Source organism: Prosopis cineraria, unplaced genomic scaffold (genome assembly GCF_029017545.1).
Source record: "Prosopis cineraria cultivar Desert tree isolate PC_DT_omini unplaced genomic scaffold, ASM2901754v1 PC1820, whole genome shotgun sequence".
NCBI lineage: Eukaryota > Viridiplantae > Streptophyta > Magnoliopsida > Fabales > Fabaceae > Prosopis > Prosopis cineraria.
Genome location: NW_026557145.1, coordinates 1 through 18,256, shown reverse-complemented (window position 1 = coordinate 18,256; position 18,256 = coordinate 1). Strand labels below are relative to the sequence as shown.

General features: G+C 34.4%; 2 protein-coding genes and 1 pseudogene across 2 annotated transcripts; all 3 read right to left on the bottom strand.

Moving 5' to 3' along the window:
* Positions 1 to 4,988: 4,988 nt before the first annotated feature.
* On the bottom strand, positions 4,989 to 7,140 carry LOC129300952 (ras-related protein RABA1f-like). Its single transcript, XM_054939553.1, has 2 exons — positions 6,801 to 7,140; positions 4,989 to 5,580 (listed from the first exon to the last, which is right to left on the bottom strand). Exons 1-2 carry the CDS (start codon positions 7,019 to 7,021, stop codon positions 5,148 to 5,150), a joined length of 654 nt encoding a protein of 217 aa, XP_054795528.1. The 5' UTR covers positions 7,022 to 7,140; the 3' UTR covers positions 4,989 to 5,147.
* Positions 7,141 to 10,855: 3,715 nt separating this feature from the next.
* On the bottom strand, positions 10,856 to 12,425 carry LOC129300954 (WUSCHEL-related homeobox 9-like). Its single transcript, XM_054939554.1, has 4 exons — positions 12,224 to 12,425; positions 11,434 to 12,123; positions 11,129 to 11,334; positions 10,856 to 11,020 (listed from the first exon to the last, which is right to left on the bottom strand). Exons 1-4 carry the CDS (start codon positions 12,375 to 12,377, stop codon positions 10,979 to 10,981), a joined length of 1,092 nt encoding a protein of 363 aa, XP_054795529.1. The 5' UTR covers positions 12,378 to 12,425; the 3' UTR covers positions 10,856 to 10,978.
* Positions 12,426 to 15,307: 2,882 nt separating this feature from the next.
* LOC129300953 (rac-like GTP-binding protein RAC13) lies at positions 15,308 to 17,181 on the bottom strand (annotated as a pseudogene).
* Between the last annotated feature and the right edge of the window lie 1,075 nt (positions 17,182 to 18,256).

Below are 18,256 nucleotides of genomic sequence, written 5' to 3'. Positions count from 1 at the left end.
TTCGAACGCGTCTCAAATTTCCATCTAACGTCCAATTAAGTAGTTTTGGTGTCTTCACAAAGCTTTCTTCTAGGTCACATAAAACTCACAACAATGGTGTCCCAACTCATACACGAGTGCCAAAAGTCTACACCGACCACTGAACTATACTTAATGGACTTTAGAGGACCTGTGCAATGCACCTTACTCAACCAAAAACATATAAATTTGAATTTCACTATTCAACCCTAAATTTCACAAAACACAAGAGAGAGTAAAACTTTACACAAATGATTCATTTTTATTTCAAATCAATCAAATTACACATGTTCCTACTTGTATAAGTATTTTGGCCCTATCTAAGAGTTTACAAATTAAAACTCACTAATGTAGGGCACAAAACACACAAGTGTGACACAATATTTATGCAAGTAGTATAAAAATATTCAAGTGCATTTTAGTTGGCAATCAAGTCAACATTTATACACATTAAACGATAAAGAGAGGCATACAAAAGAATTACTCTATAAATCCTATGTCTTTGCGTGTTTTCCTTGACCTTGATTTGATGAGCTGGGCCTTAAAAATATTGAGAATTGAAGGGTGAGTGCAATCACTCAATAACAAAGTTTCACCTAATATATGCAATTGCATATCAATTGAAAACAAATGCAAATAGGAAAACACATACAAATATAGCACATATGATAAGCATAACCATAGCTAACAACGCTAACAACCATGTGTTCGGGCCTTAAGCACATATAATCACATTAAATGATAGTGCACATATTAGGGTTATAATAATATCAATCGTGTGCCCCTAACACATACCAAACTACAATAATAACAATCATATAGCTGAATTTAAATGCATGATCAAATGCTAACTTTATACCTTCCTGTTACCTCCGACGTGAAACCAGTAGCTGTTCGGTGGCTACGTCTTTCACGGACTAACCCAGCCTTTAACTTGTAAGAAGCTACCGGGTCAAAGTCAACTCACTCACTTGTGCAATTCAGTTTCCCCTAATACTAACAACTATGGGGTGTTGTACCCCTAATCTAGCCTCCTCATGAATCTGTAGAGACTAATTAGGTTTGAGTCCCTCATAGAACAAGTAGGACAATCCTAAATCAACCATGGGACACGAGCTATCTCTTAATTCCAACAGTCAGCGCCAAGGTGAGTTCTGGATTCAACGGTTACTGCTGATACCACATGAATTTAACCATCTATTCATCTCTCTAGGCGAACTCCTGCCTATGATTATGCCATGCACAATTCATATGTTTATGCATCCACTCAACTAATTCATGTCATATTAATTCACATGCCCATACTTATGTACTCCACATTATTCCACATATTGCATCACATTTAGCAATTTTCACAATATGCCATCAATCAAAAACAACATTACTCATGGATAGCATGCATAAGGGTTTCATTTTCAAAATCATTCCACAACTTCACAAGTTCAACATTTGCCAAAATTGCATCAATAGTTCAAAATATAAATTATGATTCAAATCAACTCATTTTCAACAAATAATCAATTAATATTCAACTATATAAATTAGGTTTCCCCAGTTATCTCAAACCTTTAAGAAATTAAAGGTTTGCCCCTTACACTAATCACTTTCAAAGCTTTTCTCAAGCTTAAATGGTGCCAAAAGAGTCACTCTAAAAACATTCCACAAGGTTGTTGTCATCATCATCTCATTCTTGAGACTTTATCCACATTAAACTCCACATTCTTTACTCTATCAATTTCATAATTTACTACCCATTCATACCAATGGGCTCACTAGATTTCATTGATCATTGATTTCAATGAATTAATAAACCACTATTAATAAGCCATAAACACATCTAACAATCTCATTTATTGCAATTTTCATATATTAATGGCTCCCTCAACTAGCCATACACAAAATCATTAAGGTAGGGATTAAATACTCTAAACCACTCCCATTATATTCATTTTAAATAATTGGTTTGAACTCATAACTCATATAGACTGAAAATTACTCTCCCAACTCAAATCCTAACTCAAATCCTCATAAATATGATAGATAAAGGAAGAGAAGGGCATAATTTATTTACCTTAGATGTTTGGAAGTCTCTAAATGTTCTTAAAGGTCCCGATGCACGTGCCTTAGCAGAGCAAGTCATGTTCTTCATTTTTCAATCTTCCTCCCTTCTGTTTTCACATGTAGAACACGAATTGATCAAATCTGATTTTTGATCATACACCACGGTGCACACAACCTCCCGCCATAGTGCATGGCATAGAAAGACCCAATCATGTTAATTTTATCTTTGTGCATTGAGGTGAATTGTCCACACATCATGGCATGTGACACAGAGAGCATTTCTTCACCTTTTCCTCTTCCTTCCTTACCTAGATGGCCCGACTTCACTTTAGACCCACATCTTTGGATGAAATCAAAAACACTAATTAGACCCTTCTATCCACACACCTCATCAATTCACTAATCACACACTCATTGATTTAATTAATTATGCTTAATTTTTTGGATGTTACACTTTGGAAATTACTTACAAATACCTAAAGTAAACACTTGCAGTCATGAATGCATGTTCTCAAAGGTGGAAAAAATTGAATAAACCTTAATAAAACTTGAAACCTTTTATCTCTTCACTCAATTCGATTTCTTTAATAACCCTACCTGACCCAAGATTTCGGCCATCTACTATCATTGTCACCATGTGGCTTTACTTCTTCACTGACCTTGAGAACATAAGTTGCAATGACCTCATAATTACCCTAACCCCCTACAGCTACGACTACACTTATGCTCGATAAGTCAAGTTTACTAGACCAACATTCATCACTATCTTGACGAATGTCTTTCTCATTACCCCTTCTAATGAGCTTAGGAATAGAGCCACAAAATATAGGTAGCTCAAATTCTCTAACAATAGCTTTCTACCCAAATAATTCGACAGTGAATCGGTCATCACTTCCACCTATAACCAATGGCACATAAAAAAGTTAACATGATCTTTGTTAGTGATATTGTATACCAGGCCATGATCCATAGCTTGACCTAGGTTGAGACGTTCAACACCAAAATCATATGGGGCGAAATCTTTCTTGATAGCTTCATTGATTGCTAGTTGGTTTCTATTATCCAGTAGAGTTGTGATCATCATCTTTGCTGACCTTATAACAGTTGGGCTCTAATTTGGATGTGTCTATTTTAATAATGCCATCACACCACTAACATGAGGACAGGCCATTGAAATAGAAATGTCTAGAAAAATTTGTGAGCCATCATCATCACTATTAAGGTTCTCATCAAACTTCAATGTTTTATGCATTTTATCGACGTCCTCTTCATTTATTGTCAGTCTAGCAACTTTATTCTGTGTCACTTTTGTAGTCCTCCACTCTTGATTTGTTCCAATCTTCACATTATTCTTAGGTTTTTCTTTTTTATCTTCAACACTGTCATTTAATTTTGCCATTGTTTTTGCATTTATGTTACTTTTTGTTGTTGGTCGTCAAACTCGATCACAATTGAAACATGGTTCAGCATGTAAAATGGTTCACCCATAATGACCACAGGAGGGTGTAGGCACTAGTTGACAAGTAGAAAGAGCTTAATTGAAATTTCATGCATAATCTGAGATATGGTTTGCTTAATCTCAATGATATCATGAGTGTGTTGTGCTGATGTTTGCTGATTGCGTTGAAGCAAAGATGAATGTATTTTCAAACAATGTTCGAGGGCCCCAATGCCTTCATTAGATTGGCTCTCCAGCAGAGCCACAGCTAAAGAGGAGGCTCTAATACCTTTGATAGAGGTAGAAGAGAAAAAAGGGGAGAGAGAGAAGAGGCAGAAAGGAAATAAAGAGTAAGAGAAAGAGACTATTCTATTCATAATGACCCATTATAACCTAAAAACTATTCATATATAATATAACTAAATACCCAACCACCCTTATATCCCTAATTAATTTTATTACTCCTAGTTTTCATGTATCAATAAATCACATAGTATTTTTTTGTCTCTCACTTTTCAAGGATTGTTTGGAAAATTTCAATTTGAAACAAATCAATATTATTAGCCAGTGATTTATAAAATGAATTAAATTATGCTTTTAGAAAGTGTATAATATACAGGAGGAAATAGTGTTTATCCATAGACCTAGTAATTATGAAATGGTCAAAGCACGGTTCAAGAAAAAGGGCATGGAAAAGGAATAAAATTCTTGCACATCAAAAATAAAATCTTATTTTGATGATGTAACAAGTTTTCCATTCTTAACTTTTCTATATATATTTAACCAAACAGGCCGCATATATCTTACATAAATATCATAAAATCAGAGTAAGGAATTTCTCATGATTTTTCTCGCACACAACAAACCTTGGAATTTGGAAAAAGAGTTCAAAAATATTTATTACAATAATAATATTTTTCTCAGGACAAAACTAAGAATTAATAAAATATTAATATATAATTTAAATCTTGAATTATAGGTTCATGGTCAATTTAAACACTAAACTCGTATTTGATATATTTTGAACCCTAAACAATTAAACTTAGAACAATTTTGCCAATTAAAACAAATGTCTATGTTTTTTTTAAAAAAAATGGATTTAATGTGTAATTTTTCTCAAAGAAATGTAGAAGGAAAAGAGAGTAAAATTTAAGAAGGACGGCATATCAAGCCCACTTTTTTTTTTTTGGAAAGTAGCAACATTTGTTTTAATTTAATGGTGGTGGCAAAACTATCTCAAGTTTAATTGTTTAGAGTTCAGAATATATCAAATAAGAGTTTAAAGTTTAAATAACTCTATGTCTGTAATTCAAAATTTAAATTATATATTAACCCCATTACTAAACAATAATAATAAGGATATAATAGAAAAAATGTTAATAAATGATGCTTTAGACTTCTAAAAAAAAGTATAGATGAATAAATTCTTTTTCCCCTAAAAGAACTCATTATGAAGCAGACGAAGTAAAAGAATATAAAGTCGAATAGATTTCTCTACAAAGTACAAACCAAAAAGCTCAAAGCTCACAGTTTGATGCTCTCTAGACAATCCAATCTATACATGGATGTAAACAGCAGGACAAAAAATCGATGAACATATATATATATATATATATATGAGCATGCATGCTCAAGAAGAGCAGCATCCAGCATTCTTCACAGCTGATACATCATCACGAGACCCAACATTAATGGTCTGTCCCTTAGGCAAAGCCGAGGGATCATCCCCAATATCAAGTGCCTTCTTGCTTACCACACGATATATCTGAGACAGCACTTCTGTGAACGCATTCTCCACATTCATGGACTCCAGGGCTGATGTCTCCATGAAGAATGTGTTCTCTTGTTCTGCGAAAGTGGTGGCGTCTTCGACGGAAACCGCCCGCAAGTGGCGGAGGTCAGCCTTGTTGCCGACTAGCATCACCACAATGTTGGCATCTGTGTGACCTCTTAGCTCCTTCAGCCACCTCTCCACGTTCTGGAATGTTACATGCCGCGTAACGTCGTACACTAGTAAAGCTCCCACGGCTCCACGGTAATATGCACTCGTGATTGCCCGGTACCTTCATTTAATGAAGAAGCAAACTTATATATATATATATATATAGCTGAAAAATCAATAACATATATACATAATCATCGTGCAGATTCAGGTCATGCTAAAATGTGAAGGTGTCTATGGATTTTATCTAAGTATTACTTTCTTAATTTATAAAGGAAAATCATAATTATTAGTTCATATAATTTTAAAGTGTTTTAATATAGGTTCTTATATATATATTTTTTCCATTATTTCATGTCCCCCTAATTTATCCTTTTTACAACATTAGCCCCCTCAAAATTTTTAATATGCCAAGAAAAACAGTGAAATGACAATAACAATATTGAATATGTTGACATATGACTAATGCCATTAACATGTGCTGAGTTGAAATTATAATTCAGGATACTAATAGCATTGATCACCAAGTCCTTTCATGTTTCATATTTTAATCTGTTGAATCGTAATTCTATCTCAACACACAAATCAATGTATATAACATTATTAGTGTTACCTTATGGTTCTTTTTGAATATATTTAATAATATAAGGACTAAAACTGATGATAAATTAAAAGGAACTAAAACAACGATGAAAATTACAAATATTTATAGCAAAACATGTTAAAACCACGTGAACCAATAGTTATATTTTTCCATTTATAAATGCTGTTTTAGATTCTGTCTTCTTTCTTGAAAAAGAGACAGGAGAACAAAAAGTTTGTTTGTTCCTTGCACCCAAAAAAAAAAAAAATTTGTTTAATTGTTTCGATCGTGCTGACTTTATCAAATAGAAGGACACCTATGTGTAATAAACAAAAGTTATATTGCTTGATATCATGTAATATTAGCCGTTAATAAATCTGATCTGACAATGGCCCCCCTATAAATAAAGAGTTTGATCATAATTATTAATCCTCAAACTAATGACTTATTACAAATTAAACATCACCATCAACTTCGTTTCCTGTCGTGATCATCTTAGGGCAAAACTTGAGAAATAGCAAGCTAATCTTGCAATTACAGATCATAAATCAGGTGAAATCGTAATTAGATTATTTCATTCAACAATGCGTAATGGCCACAAAATCACAATAGCAGATTTAATCTTGTAAGGGTAATCTTCGCGTCATATCAACGCCACAATACAAATCGCTATAACGCCAGGCTTCTCTCATCTCAACGCAATATTTCATTATCGAATGCGAGAGTAAAATGGTGTGATCGAGGGCTAATTGACGAACCTTTCTTGACCGGCGGTGTCCCAAATCTGGGCCTTAACAACCTTGTCGTCGACGCGAATGCTTCTGGTGGCGAACTCGACCCCAATGGTGGATTTGGATTCGCGACTGAACTCATTCTTGGTGAACCTCGAGAGAAGGTTGGATTTGCCGACACCGGAGTCACCGATCAACACAACCTTGAAGAGATAATCGTAATCGTCTTCAGCTCTATACGCCCCCATTGCCCATACACGCTTTTTTTTCTGTCAGGCTAGGGGGAAAATTGAAGGCTAACCAATTTTTGATTGTTTCCACATTTTCTCGGAGATTCAAATGGGCCCCTCCCCTGAATTCTCAAATCTGAATCCTCTATGTGGGGATTTCAGATTTGGGATTCGGACTGTGTCAAACCTACCCAACATTTTAGCTTCTAACCATGCATTTTTAATAACAATGTTATTTTTAACTTTAAATTAATAATTCTTACACCAAACAAACGGGATTCACGTGCTTGTGTGATACTTTCTTATTTCAATCAATAAATACATAAGTTAAGGAATCCAATTTACAAAATTATGATGAGTTCCTTGTGTGTGTATCTTATTACTCATTAATATAAGATTGCTACTTTTTTAATTAACTTTTGGTATCCAGTGTTAATGGAGGTATACATAGATTTAAGTATTATTCACCTTAAATACAAATAATACTTAAATAAAAAAAATACTATAATTCCTAGCATAATTTTTTTTTAACAAGATTCGAATATAGTTATTTAAAAAGTGTGGAGTGCTTCTGCTCGATTAATCCTTACTCCTTCCATTCAAAAATATAAGGCATTTTTAACTGAATTTACCCTTATTATAATAGTTACTTATTTTTCAACTAACCTTATCTTTTCATATTTACCCCTATTAAACACCCTATAATAAATATAAAGTCATTATCAAGAGGGGCAATTTTGAAGAAAAGACAATGATTATATCTCAAAGACTAAAAATATATTACATTTTTAAACATTCAACTCCTCAAAAAGCACTTTATATTTTTGAATGGAAGAAGTATTTTTTATTACTATATTATTTGGTAAGAACAAATATCTTTGGAAAAAAATTGCTTTAATTAGGAAAGCTTCCTTCCTATTAAAAATCCACTCGACTTAAATATAAAGTGGTTAGTACTCACTAGCTAGTATCAAAAATGGATGGTTTGTCACCATAAAAGCAAGGTACTAAAAATTGGATTGAATTGATCACTAAATCGATCGAGCCACCAGGTCATAAGTTAATAGTTCAATCGAAGTTAAACTTAGGGCCAACTCAAAAGGCAAACCTATCATGATTAAAAGAACACTATTTAAATAAAAAGACATTAATTATGAAAAATTCAACCAAATCCAAGATTAATATCTAATACAAGGTATAAATACAAAATAATTATAGAAATACAACTATTCAAAAGTCTAATAATAATAGAATACAACATTCTTAATATTCTTCCTTACAATTACAACCCTTCAATAATTAAAAATTCTAAAACTAATAATTACCAACACCAAATTCATTATTAACTTCATTCAAATCTCTAGGCACTGAAGCATTAGGAGTTGAATGAGAAAAACTAAAACCATTAGCAATATTATCAAGCAATGGGGGCTACGAAACATTCATATGTTCATTACCTACAACAAACAAGAATTAATACTAATGAATGTGTGAAAAAATTGACAGAATTATAATATTATATACTTGTATTAGAAACGTGATAGTAAATTTAAACCTTTAGAATTCATCTCAAGAATTGATAGAGCATCCATGATTTCATCCAATAGGGATTCAAGACTCAGAGGACCCTCTATTATTCAAAGGCCAAGACTTAAAGATTGAATTCATTTTCTAAATTATTTTTTAGTCTTTTTTTTAATTTTTAAAGTTAAGTTAAAAAAATTAAAAAACTGCCCAAAAAAGAGTTTTTTAGAGTTTTTTTGGAGGTTTTGGCAAAAACAAAAGTGACCCAATCAATCCAACATGCCCGTTGAGTCGCCCTGAGGTGGCCGGGTTAATCTAGGTCATTGCTAGATAGACTAAATTAGCTAGAAACTTGAACCGACGGAGAGGTCGGTTCATGGGTCAACCCACATGGTTCTGGTTTCCATTCTATAGTGTGGGAGATGTATTATATAATTAGTGATATTTGAAATCGTGTTAATAAAAAATCCACACATTATTAGTCTTGGACCTATTAAAAAGTAGGATGAAATAAAAAAAATAATTCCTTTATTTCTATTTATATGATAGAGAAAAAAATTCTTTTTATATATATAAGTTATATTAATTAATTTTTTTCACAAATTTTTTTAAAAATATTATTAAAATATATATATTTAATAAATATTTTCTCTAGTTTTATTTATAAAACATGTTTTAGAAAGTTTATTTAATTTCATTTATAAGTCACAATTATATCTTTTTAAATAATATTTAAAATATATTTTTAAAATCACCCTTAATGAGAGAGAAAAAATAACGTGGTATTACTTTTTAAATTTATTGTATAGAAATATATTTAAAATTTTACATACTTTTATTTTTTTATATTGATATTGATAATGTTAATAGAAATAATTTATAAAAAAATTTATTAAATTTTTAGGCATAATTAATAAATTTTAAATTTTTTTATTATAATAAAATATATTACAAATAATTTATAAATAAGAATGGAGCAATAAGATTATAATAGTGAAGATGTTTGGATAATTAGTTAATGATGAGCATGATATGGTCACTTTTGTGAACATATTACAATAATCGCCAATACCAAGAAACCCAACAAAAGAACATGAAGGTGACTGTTCCTTTACCTACACCAAAAGCGAAACATGTAAAATGAGTAATTCAACATGCGTGCGTGCGTGTGGTTGATAGTTCAAGCAGAGAAGATCATATAAGAAGATAGTCAAGAAAACTCTGCTTCATCTATCCAAATCAATCGCTCTCGGCCGAGTCAAGTCGACCAGACGCGTCAATCCGAACGCAAAAACTGTTGTCATCGAACAACACGTTATCCACTGTAATATAATATATACTCCATCGTCTAATTCGTCACCTATATATACCCTTTTTTTTTTTTTTTGACCAGCCATCACCTATACATACAGACACACTTTTATGTGCAGTGAATATGTGTATATGTCACCTTCTAGGGGTCAACGAGACAACACTTTCTTTCATCGCCAACTTCTATCCGATCGCTCCTCCTCGGAGCAGTAAAGCCACGCTTCGACATGATTATTCTCACAGACAACATGGGCTTTCATTATTAAATGACTTACAGTGAGTGGGGTTTCTTCTCCATACAGAAATCCACATCCGTACACGCTAGTTTTGGATTAAAGGATATATGTCTAAAAGGTTTCAATTAAATCAAAACATATGGCAGCTGTTTTTTTAATGTGCCCTGGATATCTCAATGGTTGAATCTATACTCAAATACTCGGAAGATTTATAACTGGATATTTGGATGGTTCGTGTTTTTTTAATTTTTCTTAGTACTTGCAGTTACTATAGTCAGGTACTTTATTATTTTCCGCGCATAAAATTCGCATCCGGTAGATATAAATACGGATCGATGCCACATAAGCTTTACATGTCTGCAACGTTATGGCAGAAAGCAACCTAGGGTTGGCAATCAGGTCAAAAAAGCCCAGAGCTGGCATCATACTACAAGACAAATATGAAATATCAATGAATAGTACTGACTTCAAATGAATATTATATATAGCAAGCTGCAACCCCAAACCAGGCAGAAAATGAGAAAATTATACCTTACATATTTAAAGCAAATGTTTTTTTCCCAACACATACACGTACATATCATTTTAGAATGATTAAGTTGAAGTTCTCACAATACATAAAATTAAATATCTCATGTTTATTGATAACTAATTATCAATAAATCTTATGATATTTAATTATATTGGAAGAGATTTTGTTATACTTTTTTTTTTTAAAGAAAAATACACACTGCTTTTGGTTTTCTAGTAGCAAGGTAATACTGCATCTTCACTGGTCATTATTGTCATCCCCATAGAGCAACTCAAAGTCTCAAACCCTAACACACAGGGACACGTACGTACAAAAAGATCGAGATCGAACACAGTTCATATAGGACAGGAAGAGAGAGAACACCACATCTAATTAAATCCCATTTTCTCCTCCAAATATTTCTTCCTTCCAAATCTGCAAGGTGAGAGAATGAAGAAACGCAAAAAAGAAAATTTCAACAGCCCTTAACTTATGAGACAGCCAAATATAACAAGAAAAGGAGTTTCACAATAACGTGCGCACCAGATAATAAAATGCGCCGTGCTGGAGAGGCTGGACAGTGATGCCCCATTCGTCGACTAGCACCGGCTGACCGGAGGCGTGGATGAGCACGGCATCATCGCCGAAGGCCTCCCGCAAGTTGAGGGGTCCCATACCCACTTCAAATGCGACGTCGTTAATGAACACCGTGGATTTCATCGTACCTCCAGGTGGGCCCTCTTCCGTCCCTGCCTCACACCCCAAACCAGATCGTTCCATTAGCCATCAAAATAACCTAACCATGCACACGTTCATACCAACACAAGCAAACAAACTAAATGAAAGACCTTGAATCTGCGAGATGGGTGTTGGGACAGTAGTGTGAGTGGCCGGAAGGTGTTGTGGGATTTGCATAACCTTCTCTTGGTCAGTCTTGGAAGGTGAATGGATCATGATTTCGTTCAGCAGAAGACTAGTGCAAGACCCAACATTGATTTGCTGAGCATGATCACGAGGACCTTCAGGTTGAGCCACACCTGATAGTTCAGAAAGGCAAAACCCTTGTGTAGTATTAGGAACAGGAATAGCATTAGCCAGAACTCCTCCACTCTGCAGCTGCAAAGGAAAGAAGAAAGGCTGGGGCGGATCAGAAGAAATGGGAACTACAACATCTGAAGGGACGTTAGAGAAGGAATTGATATTATTAGACACTAATCCCTTTGTGGATGGTATTATGATTTCCTTGGGATCAGAGGGATTGGAAAGGTTTTGGGTTTGATGGGCGTTATCAGAAAAGTTTTGGTTTTGGAGGTGACGAAGCTTGTGCTTGGATCTGGATTTACGGTTCTGGAACCAGTAGAAGACATTGGCATCACCGACTTGGCCATACTCTTGAAGTTGGGCTCTGATCTTCCTAATCTCATCTCTTGGAGGGTTCACCATCCCTGAGTTGAAGATGGCTTCCAGTATACGAATCTGCTCTGGTTTTGGGTTCCATCTCGGCTTTGGCTCTGCACTCCTCTCCTCTTCAACTCCTACTACAGACCCAAATGTGTACATAAATGTAAGTTAAATTAATTTGGAAGCTTATCAATTATCATATATTAAATATTAACAGTGTTAAACTTGATTACAAACCTGATGTGTAAGTGGTTCTGTGGCAGCTTGAAGGTGAGATTAAAGAGGAGGATTTGAAGCTGTCGTGCTTCCATTGATGGTGGTGGAGGGAGTTGCAAGGCTTGGACTTGAACATGCTTGGCCAGTGTCTGTTAGAGTTATTAGAAGAAGCCATGATTGTTGAAGACGATCACCGAACTGAGGTCTGAATATTTAACCCAAAGAGAGAACCTAATCTGTATCAGGAATAGCTTGCCCTTTTGTTCCTCAAGGCTAGCTAATAACTTCCATCATAATCTCTTAGATATATATACTCACTCTTGACTTATCCACCTCTGGCTGTTGTCCTTGATCTATTTTATCAGTTATTTAAGAAGTCACCTATAATTTAAGCAAGTGAAAAATCAGAAACAGGAAAGAGATATATAATTAAATGAAAAGGAGAACGGAGACAAGAAAAAAGTACCAATGCTACCCATTCCCTGCTCTTCCTTTTCAATTACCTTTGCATTAATAGATATCGAGGGAAAAGCAGGTTACTGTAAATTAAAAGTAGAAGGGAATTGCCTCAGGACGAGAAGCAAATAGAGCAAGGAAAGGGAAATATGCTGGGGACTGAATTAGGAATCTTGGCTTCAGAGAGATGGCAGAGAAAGCTGTAATAAAAATGGAAGGAGAAGCTTTTTTCAGAAGAGGGTGGGTTTCTGATGAGTTTGTCTCTCTTTTCTTTTTAACTTCCAGATTCTCGTGTTGCTGGCTTTGCTTAGCTCGTAGGTGTATTAATGGTGGGGGAAGAGGCGGGAAGAGAGAGATTATTCTAATGGAGGAGATTGTTGATGAAGAATAAATAAGGATGGTTTCAAAGTCAAGAAGAGAAGAACGGGGATTTATAAGGTTTGATTGGAAATGGGTAGGAGAGTTAGTAATTGCATGAGACTGAGTTATTTTGAGTTTTGGATTGACTCGAGGGATCTTTATTGATTTGTAACTCTATTAATTAAGCTTTTGCAGAATTTCATAACACCACCGATGAATTAATTCTCTATCTCAATCCAATCCAAGTCAAAGTTAATTAATTAATTAATTAAAGAATCTGAAAACTCACCTCAAAAGTATAGTTCTGACACGCGCGCGTCAACGAGTCTAGATACGCCTCAAGTTAATGTATTTGGACTTTAACCCCCACATACAAACCCTTCACTCTGCCTGAATACATTTGGTGTATATGTATCTTGATTAAGATTTCATTCGATATGATGGTGAAAAAGAACAAGAATTTTTCATTTGATAATGGTAATAGTTAATAAGATAAAAATAAAGAAGATATATAGTGACAAATGATCATAGTATTCCCAAACCAAAATAAAAACTACTGCCTCCTATTCTGAGTACATAAAATCTTTTTAACTAATTTGTAGTGATTTTTTGTTTTGGCATTTTGCTTTGTATATATAATTAATCAACCTAGTATTTTTTTTTTTAATAAATTACAAGTGACTCTCTTTTGTAACGCTTTTGGGTAATGATATAATTCTTACACTAAAAAAATAGTAAGTTATTAGATATTTGAAATTAACATATGCAGAGAATTTGTGATGATTTTTTTAGAAATACTCTTAAAATTTAATTATTAAAATCTAATTCAAAAAATCGAAAAATACCTCAATAAATAAGGTATTAAAGACAAGAAAATTTTAATACGTAAGAGATAAGAAAATGAAACTTCCTATTTAGAATCACACTATAATGCTTGTATTTGATAATTATATTAAAACAAACGCATACATCTAGGTTGACATTAAGGAGAAAATTTGTCTTTTCATATCATTTTCATCTTTTCATCATCCTCAGGGGGCCAATTTGTCTTTTCCCCTTGGCCACCCAATAACATTCCTTCTGCTTTTTGGATGGAATAATCGGAACCATATTTAGCCCATCCCATGGCCATCACCTCCATTTTGTTTCCACCTTATTGGTTATAATTAGTCATAATTTGTCTCATGCTTAACATAAGCCAGACAAGTAGCTTTGTTTTGTCTTTTCTTTTTCCCCTTGACACATTCATGCGTGTCGCAAAGTGCATGTTGTGTGATGTTGATGTCAAACAACACGCGCTGTGCGTGTGAGAGAGAGAGAGTTGGGGGGGGGGGGCTTAATACATGAAGATGGTAAACTGAGTCAAAAGATTGGGAATCAAAAGCATTAATGAATAGCATATCTACAGATTTTGACATATGACGTTCTCTGATCTGTGTTTAGGGGGAGACAGACAGGAAACGAGACAGAAGTGGGACTAAAATCGCATCAAACAAGTTTAGAAACTGAAGTAGGCCTTCCTGAGAACAAGTCCAAACTTGCTCTTCGGCTTCTGCTTTTGGCCCTTTGCCCATAATTCCTTAGTACTTTCACACACTACACAGTTCATAAGTTCACAGTAAAGTGCAAATATTGGGCTTGGGTCATTATCATGAAGACGAATAAATCAGTCCCTTCCGTACGACTAACCCATTCCTTTCTATTCATTCCCCCCTCTGCGACATTATTGGTCTCTTCCTTTCTACTCTACAGCCCCATCCTCTGCTTTGCTCATGCCCACGTTTACATTTATTGTTTCCATGACCTTTCTTTTAATCTTTTCTTTTCTGATTCTCTATTCCTTTTTCTGTTCCTACCGTTTTGTCTGCACCAAAAATGACACAAACATAATCTCTTCAACTCTCTCATTCTTATGTTGCTGCTTGCTAGCTTCTCCCTCCCTCCCTCCCTCCTGGACTACCGCCTCAGTGTTAGTTTGATTTAGTTTGCACATGATATCAATAACTAATGTGTTTGGTGAGAATCTAAAGCAGCATGAGATGGACATGGGTGATGCAGCTTAAGTTGCGCTTTCACTAAATGCTAATGTGCCTGCAATTAATATTCAACATGCAATATATTGAATGCTTAAATTTTGGTGCACGTGACTGCCCCATACATGTGTGTGTGTGTGCGCGCGCGCAATGACTATTTTCTTGGGCATTTCACGAGAGATGGTGTAACTTTTATATTGCCACTGCAAATTTTGCCCTCTCCTTAAACGATGGAAGTGGAAAATTTAAGAAAATATAAGTATCTAATCTTGATCTTAAGTAGATTCATGAGACGAGTTTCCAAAAAGAGAACTTCCAAGTACAGAACAAGAGAAATACAAGCTGCTAGGAACTGCAGGATAACAGTTTAATTTAACTAAGGAGGACTAATCATTATTGAGACGAATTCCTTCCTCAGGCAAATATTCAAAATCACAAGAAATTTTTTTTTTTATATATTTAGAATCACTACCATGATAAACAAAAAAAAAGATAGGGTTTCAAATTTGTTTGTATGGGAGAGTCAAAAAAGCTGAAACAAGAATGAGCAAGTCCTTCTCTTGGGTTGTTTCCGCTTTGGCTTTAATGGCCTCAAAGCGGCCTTGATTGCAGCATCAAAAACTGTCTTCACGTTCTGAAACCAGAAGTATAAGAAAGAATAAAGCAACACTCTTCTTTACAAGTTGAATGCACTGTGTTTTTAAGATGCCTTTACCTGTTGTGTTTTGGAGCTGCATTCTATATATGCTACTGCCCCTATCAGTTTCTTGAGTTCTTCACCCTGTTCATACCAGCCATTTTGAATCCAGAAGAACTCTCAGAGATTTTATATTATATATATATATATATATGAATGAAAGTTTTGGAGATGTCACATGCCTGGGCAGTGGTTATTGGAGTGGCTCTGGATGATCCTTCAGATATTGCTTGTCATCTCGCAAATCTATGGGCAAAAGTAGAAGGAAAATCAGTATAAGTTTTGAAGGCAATGAGTTGAAGAAAAGTGTTACAAGATTTCGATCGGGTATAGGTTTATCCTTCACTTCCTCTGTTTCTGCCATGGGGTATAACTGGGATAATTCAGAAAGAAAAATTGTGTTTGCACTGTACTAAACATAGTGCTATTATTCTTAATTACTGGATATCACCAGCTATTAGTTTTACCTTGTTAGTTCTTTTATGTATATATTCCATGTCTACACTTTTGTGACAAAGTATTGGCTTATAGAATCCCAAATATGAGGTATTTCAATGTCTGTACTTTTGGACCAAGACTTTTTGAAATTCTTATGTGATATTTAATGCATATGGGGGAAATGTTTTGTTCTGCTGGGAGGTGAAACAGAACAATATCATCACTGTATAATTACTATTGCTTACTTTGGTGAAACCATCTTACCTAGTTTTGTTCCAACTAGCACAACAGGCACATTTGGAGCATAATGTTGCAGCTCAGGTATCCACTGTCAGTCAAAGGATCCAACAAACACCATCAAGACAGTAAAAGTAAAATTGTTGGTGATAGTAATCTGAGAAGAAACATAATTATTTTACAGAAGAAGTGGTTAGAGACTTGTAAATAGAGAGAAGGAGAAGAAAAGGAAAGGGAATTGAAAAAAAACCTTCTTGGAAATGTTCTCATAACTGGCTTTGCTTGTGAGAGAGAAACACAGTAGAAACAGATCAGCTCCTCTGTAACTCAAAGGCCTTAGCCTGTTTGTAATCTTCTTGCCCTGTAAAAATCATAAACTTTGACAATCACCATTCACCATCATGTAATAGAATTCATCCAATTTTCAGAGCCATCTCAGAAACCTACCTGCAGTGTCCCATAAGCCAAGATTCACAGAACTACCACCATCCACCATCACAAGCACTGAAGTTATCAAACACGTTGGAAACGTAATCCTACCAATAAAAATAAAAACCACTAGTCAGCTTCATTACTGGCTCTTTCAAGTTTCAAATCTGATTCACTTGCATATTGAGACACACAAAACTAAGGAAACATACTGTTGGGAAGGTGTTGTTGCTGGTGTAGGATATAAGCATGCAGGTTTTCCCCACAGCTCCATCTCCAAACTGTACACACTTGATAAATCTGGTAGTGATCATTGTCTTATCTTCTTCTTCCTCTCTTATGATCCTGAATGAGAAAAAAATGCAGTGTACTTAATGGAGAGTTAGAATACTAAAATGCTCTGAATATTTGGATGTGAAAGAAGTGGAAGGAGAGTCTTAAGTCTTAAACAAGCCAGCAAGTGTTTCCTCTAATGATGGCACTAACGTGTAAAGCTTGTGTTTTCTTCAAGTGCAAGGACAATAACAGAGAGGCTAACAAGAGAAAGTAGGTATGGAGATGGTGTTAGTGGTTTAAGTGTGTGAGAAGCGAGGGAAAGGATGATGAAAAGCTAGACATTTGCTTTTAAACCAATACGCTATGATGAATTTAAACAGTAAAATTAAGTGTGATTTGATGCAGAGAGTCAAGATGTTAATTGTGATATATCATGTGTGAATTAGTTTGGCCCATATAAATTAGTTGGGGTGGTTAGAAAAAAAAAAAAAACAAATGGCTATGGGATGTCCCCAAGTGTTGTAGTTCTTGTAGGTACTTAACTTCTTACGTATTAAAGATTGAAGAATCAGACATGATTTTCTTTCTTCTTCTTTTTTTCATCCACGTGTATCTTCCTCATAAAAGCTATCATATTTAATCACGTCTAAAGTATTATTATACATACTAAATGTGTGCATTTCTTTCGACAATATAAAAACTTTCATTCACCTTGTGAAGGCTAACCCTTTTAATAGATCAAATTTCATTAATTGAATTTTTTTTTTTTTTCATTTCCAAACTAAGGAGGGTGGTTGCCGGTAGGACTATTTTGGCAAATAAAAAAGCAATATACCTATATCAGGGCTTTAACAGTAGGCCATCACTTTGAAGGGGAAAAAAAAAATCACCCGAAAATGATTTTTTGATGCCTCGTTCTGGAAGGGCATTTGTGACCCTTCAGTTTGGAATGTAAATGCAATTTTGTCATTAAATATGCTTTTAATTGGTTGCTATCAGTAATGATTTTTCCTTCCATGTGTAATCTTACACCAAAATTAGGGCAGGTTCATGGCTCAAATCATTGGATTGAAATCCTTGAAGTTAATATTAATGAATTTTGTAACGTTTTCCTCTTTCAAAAAGGAA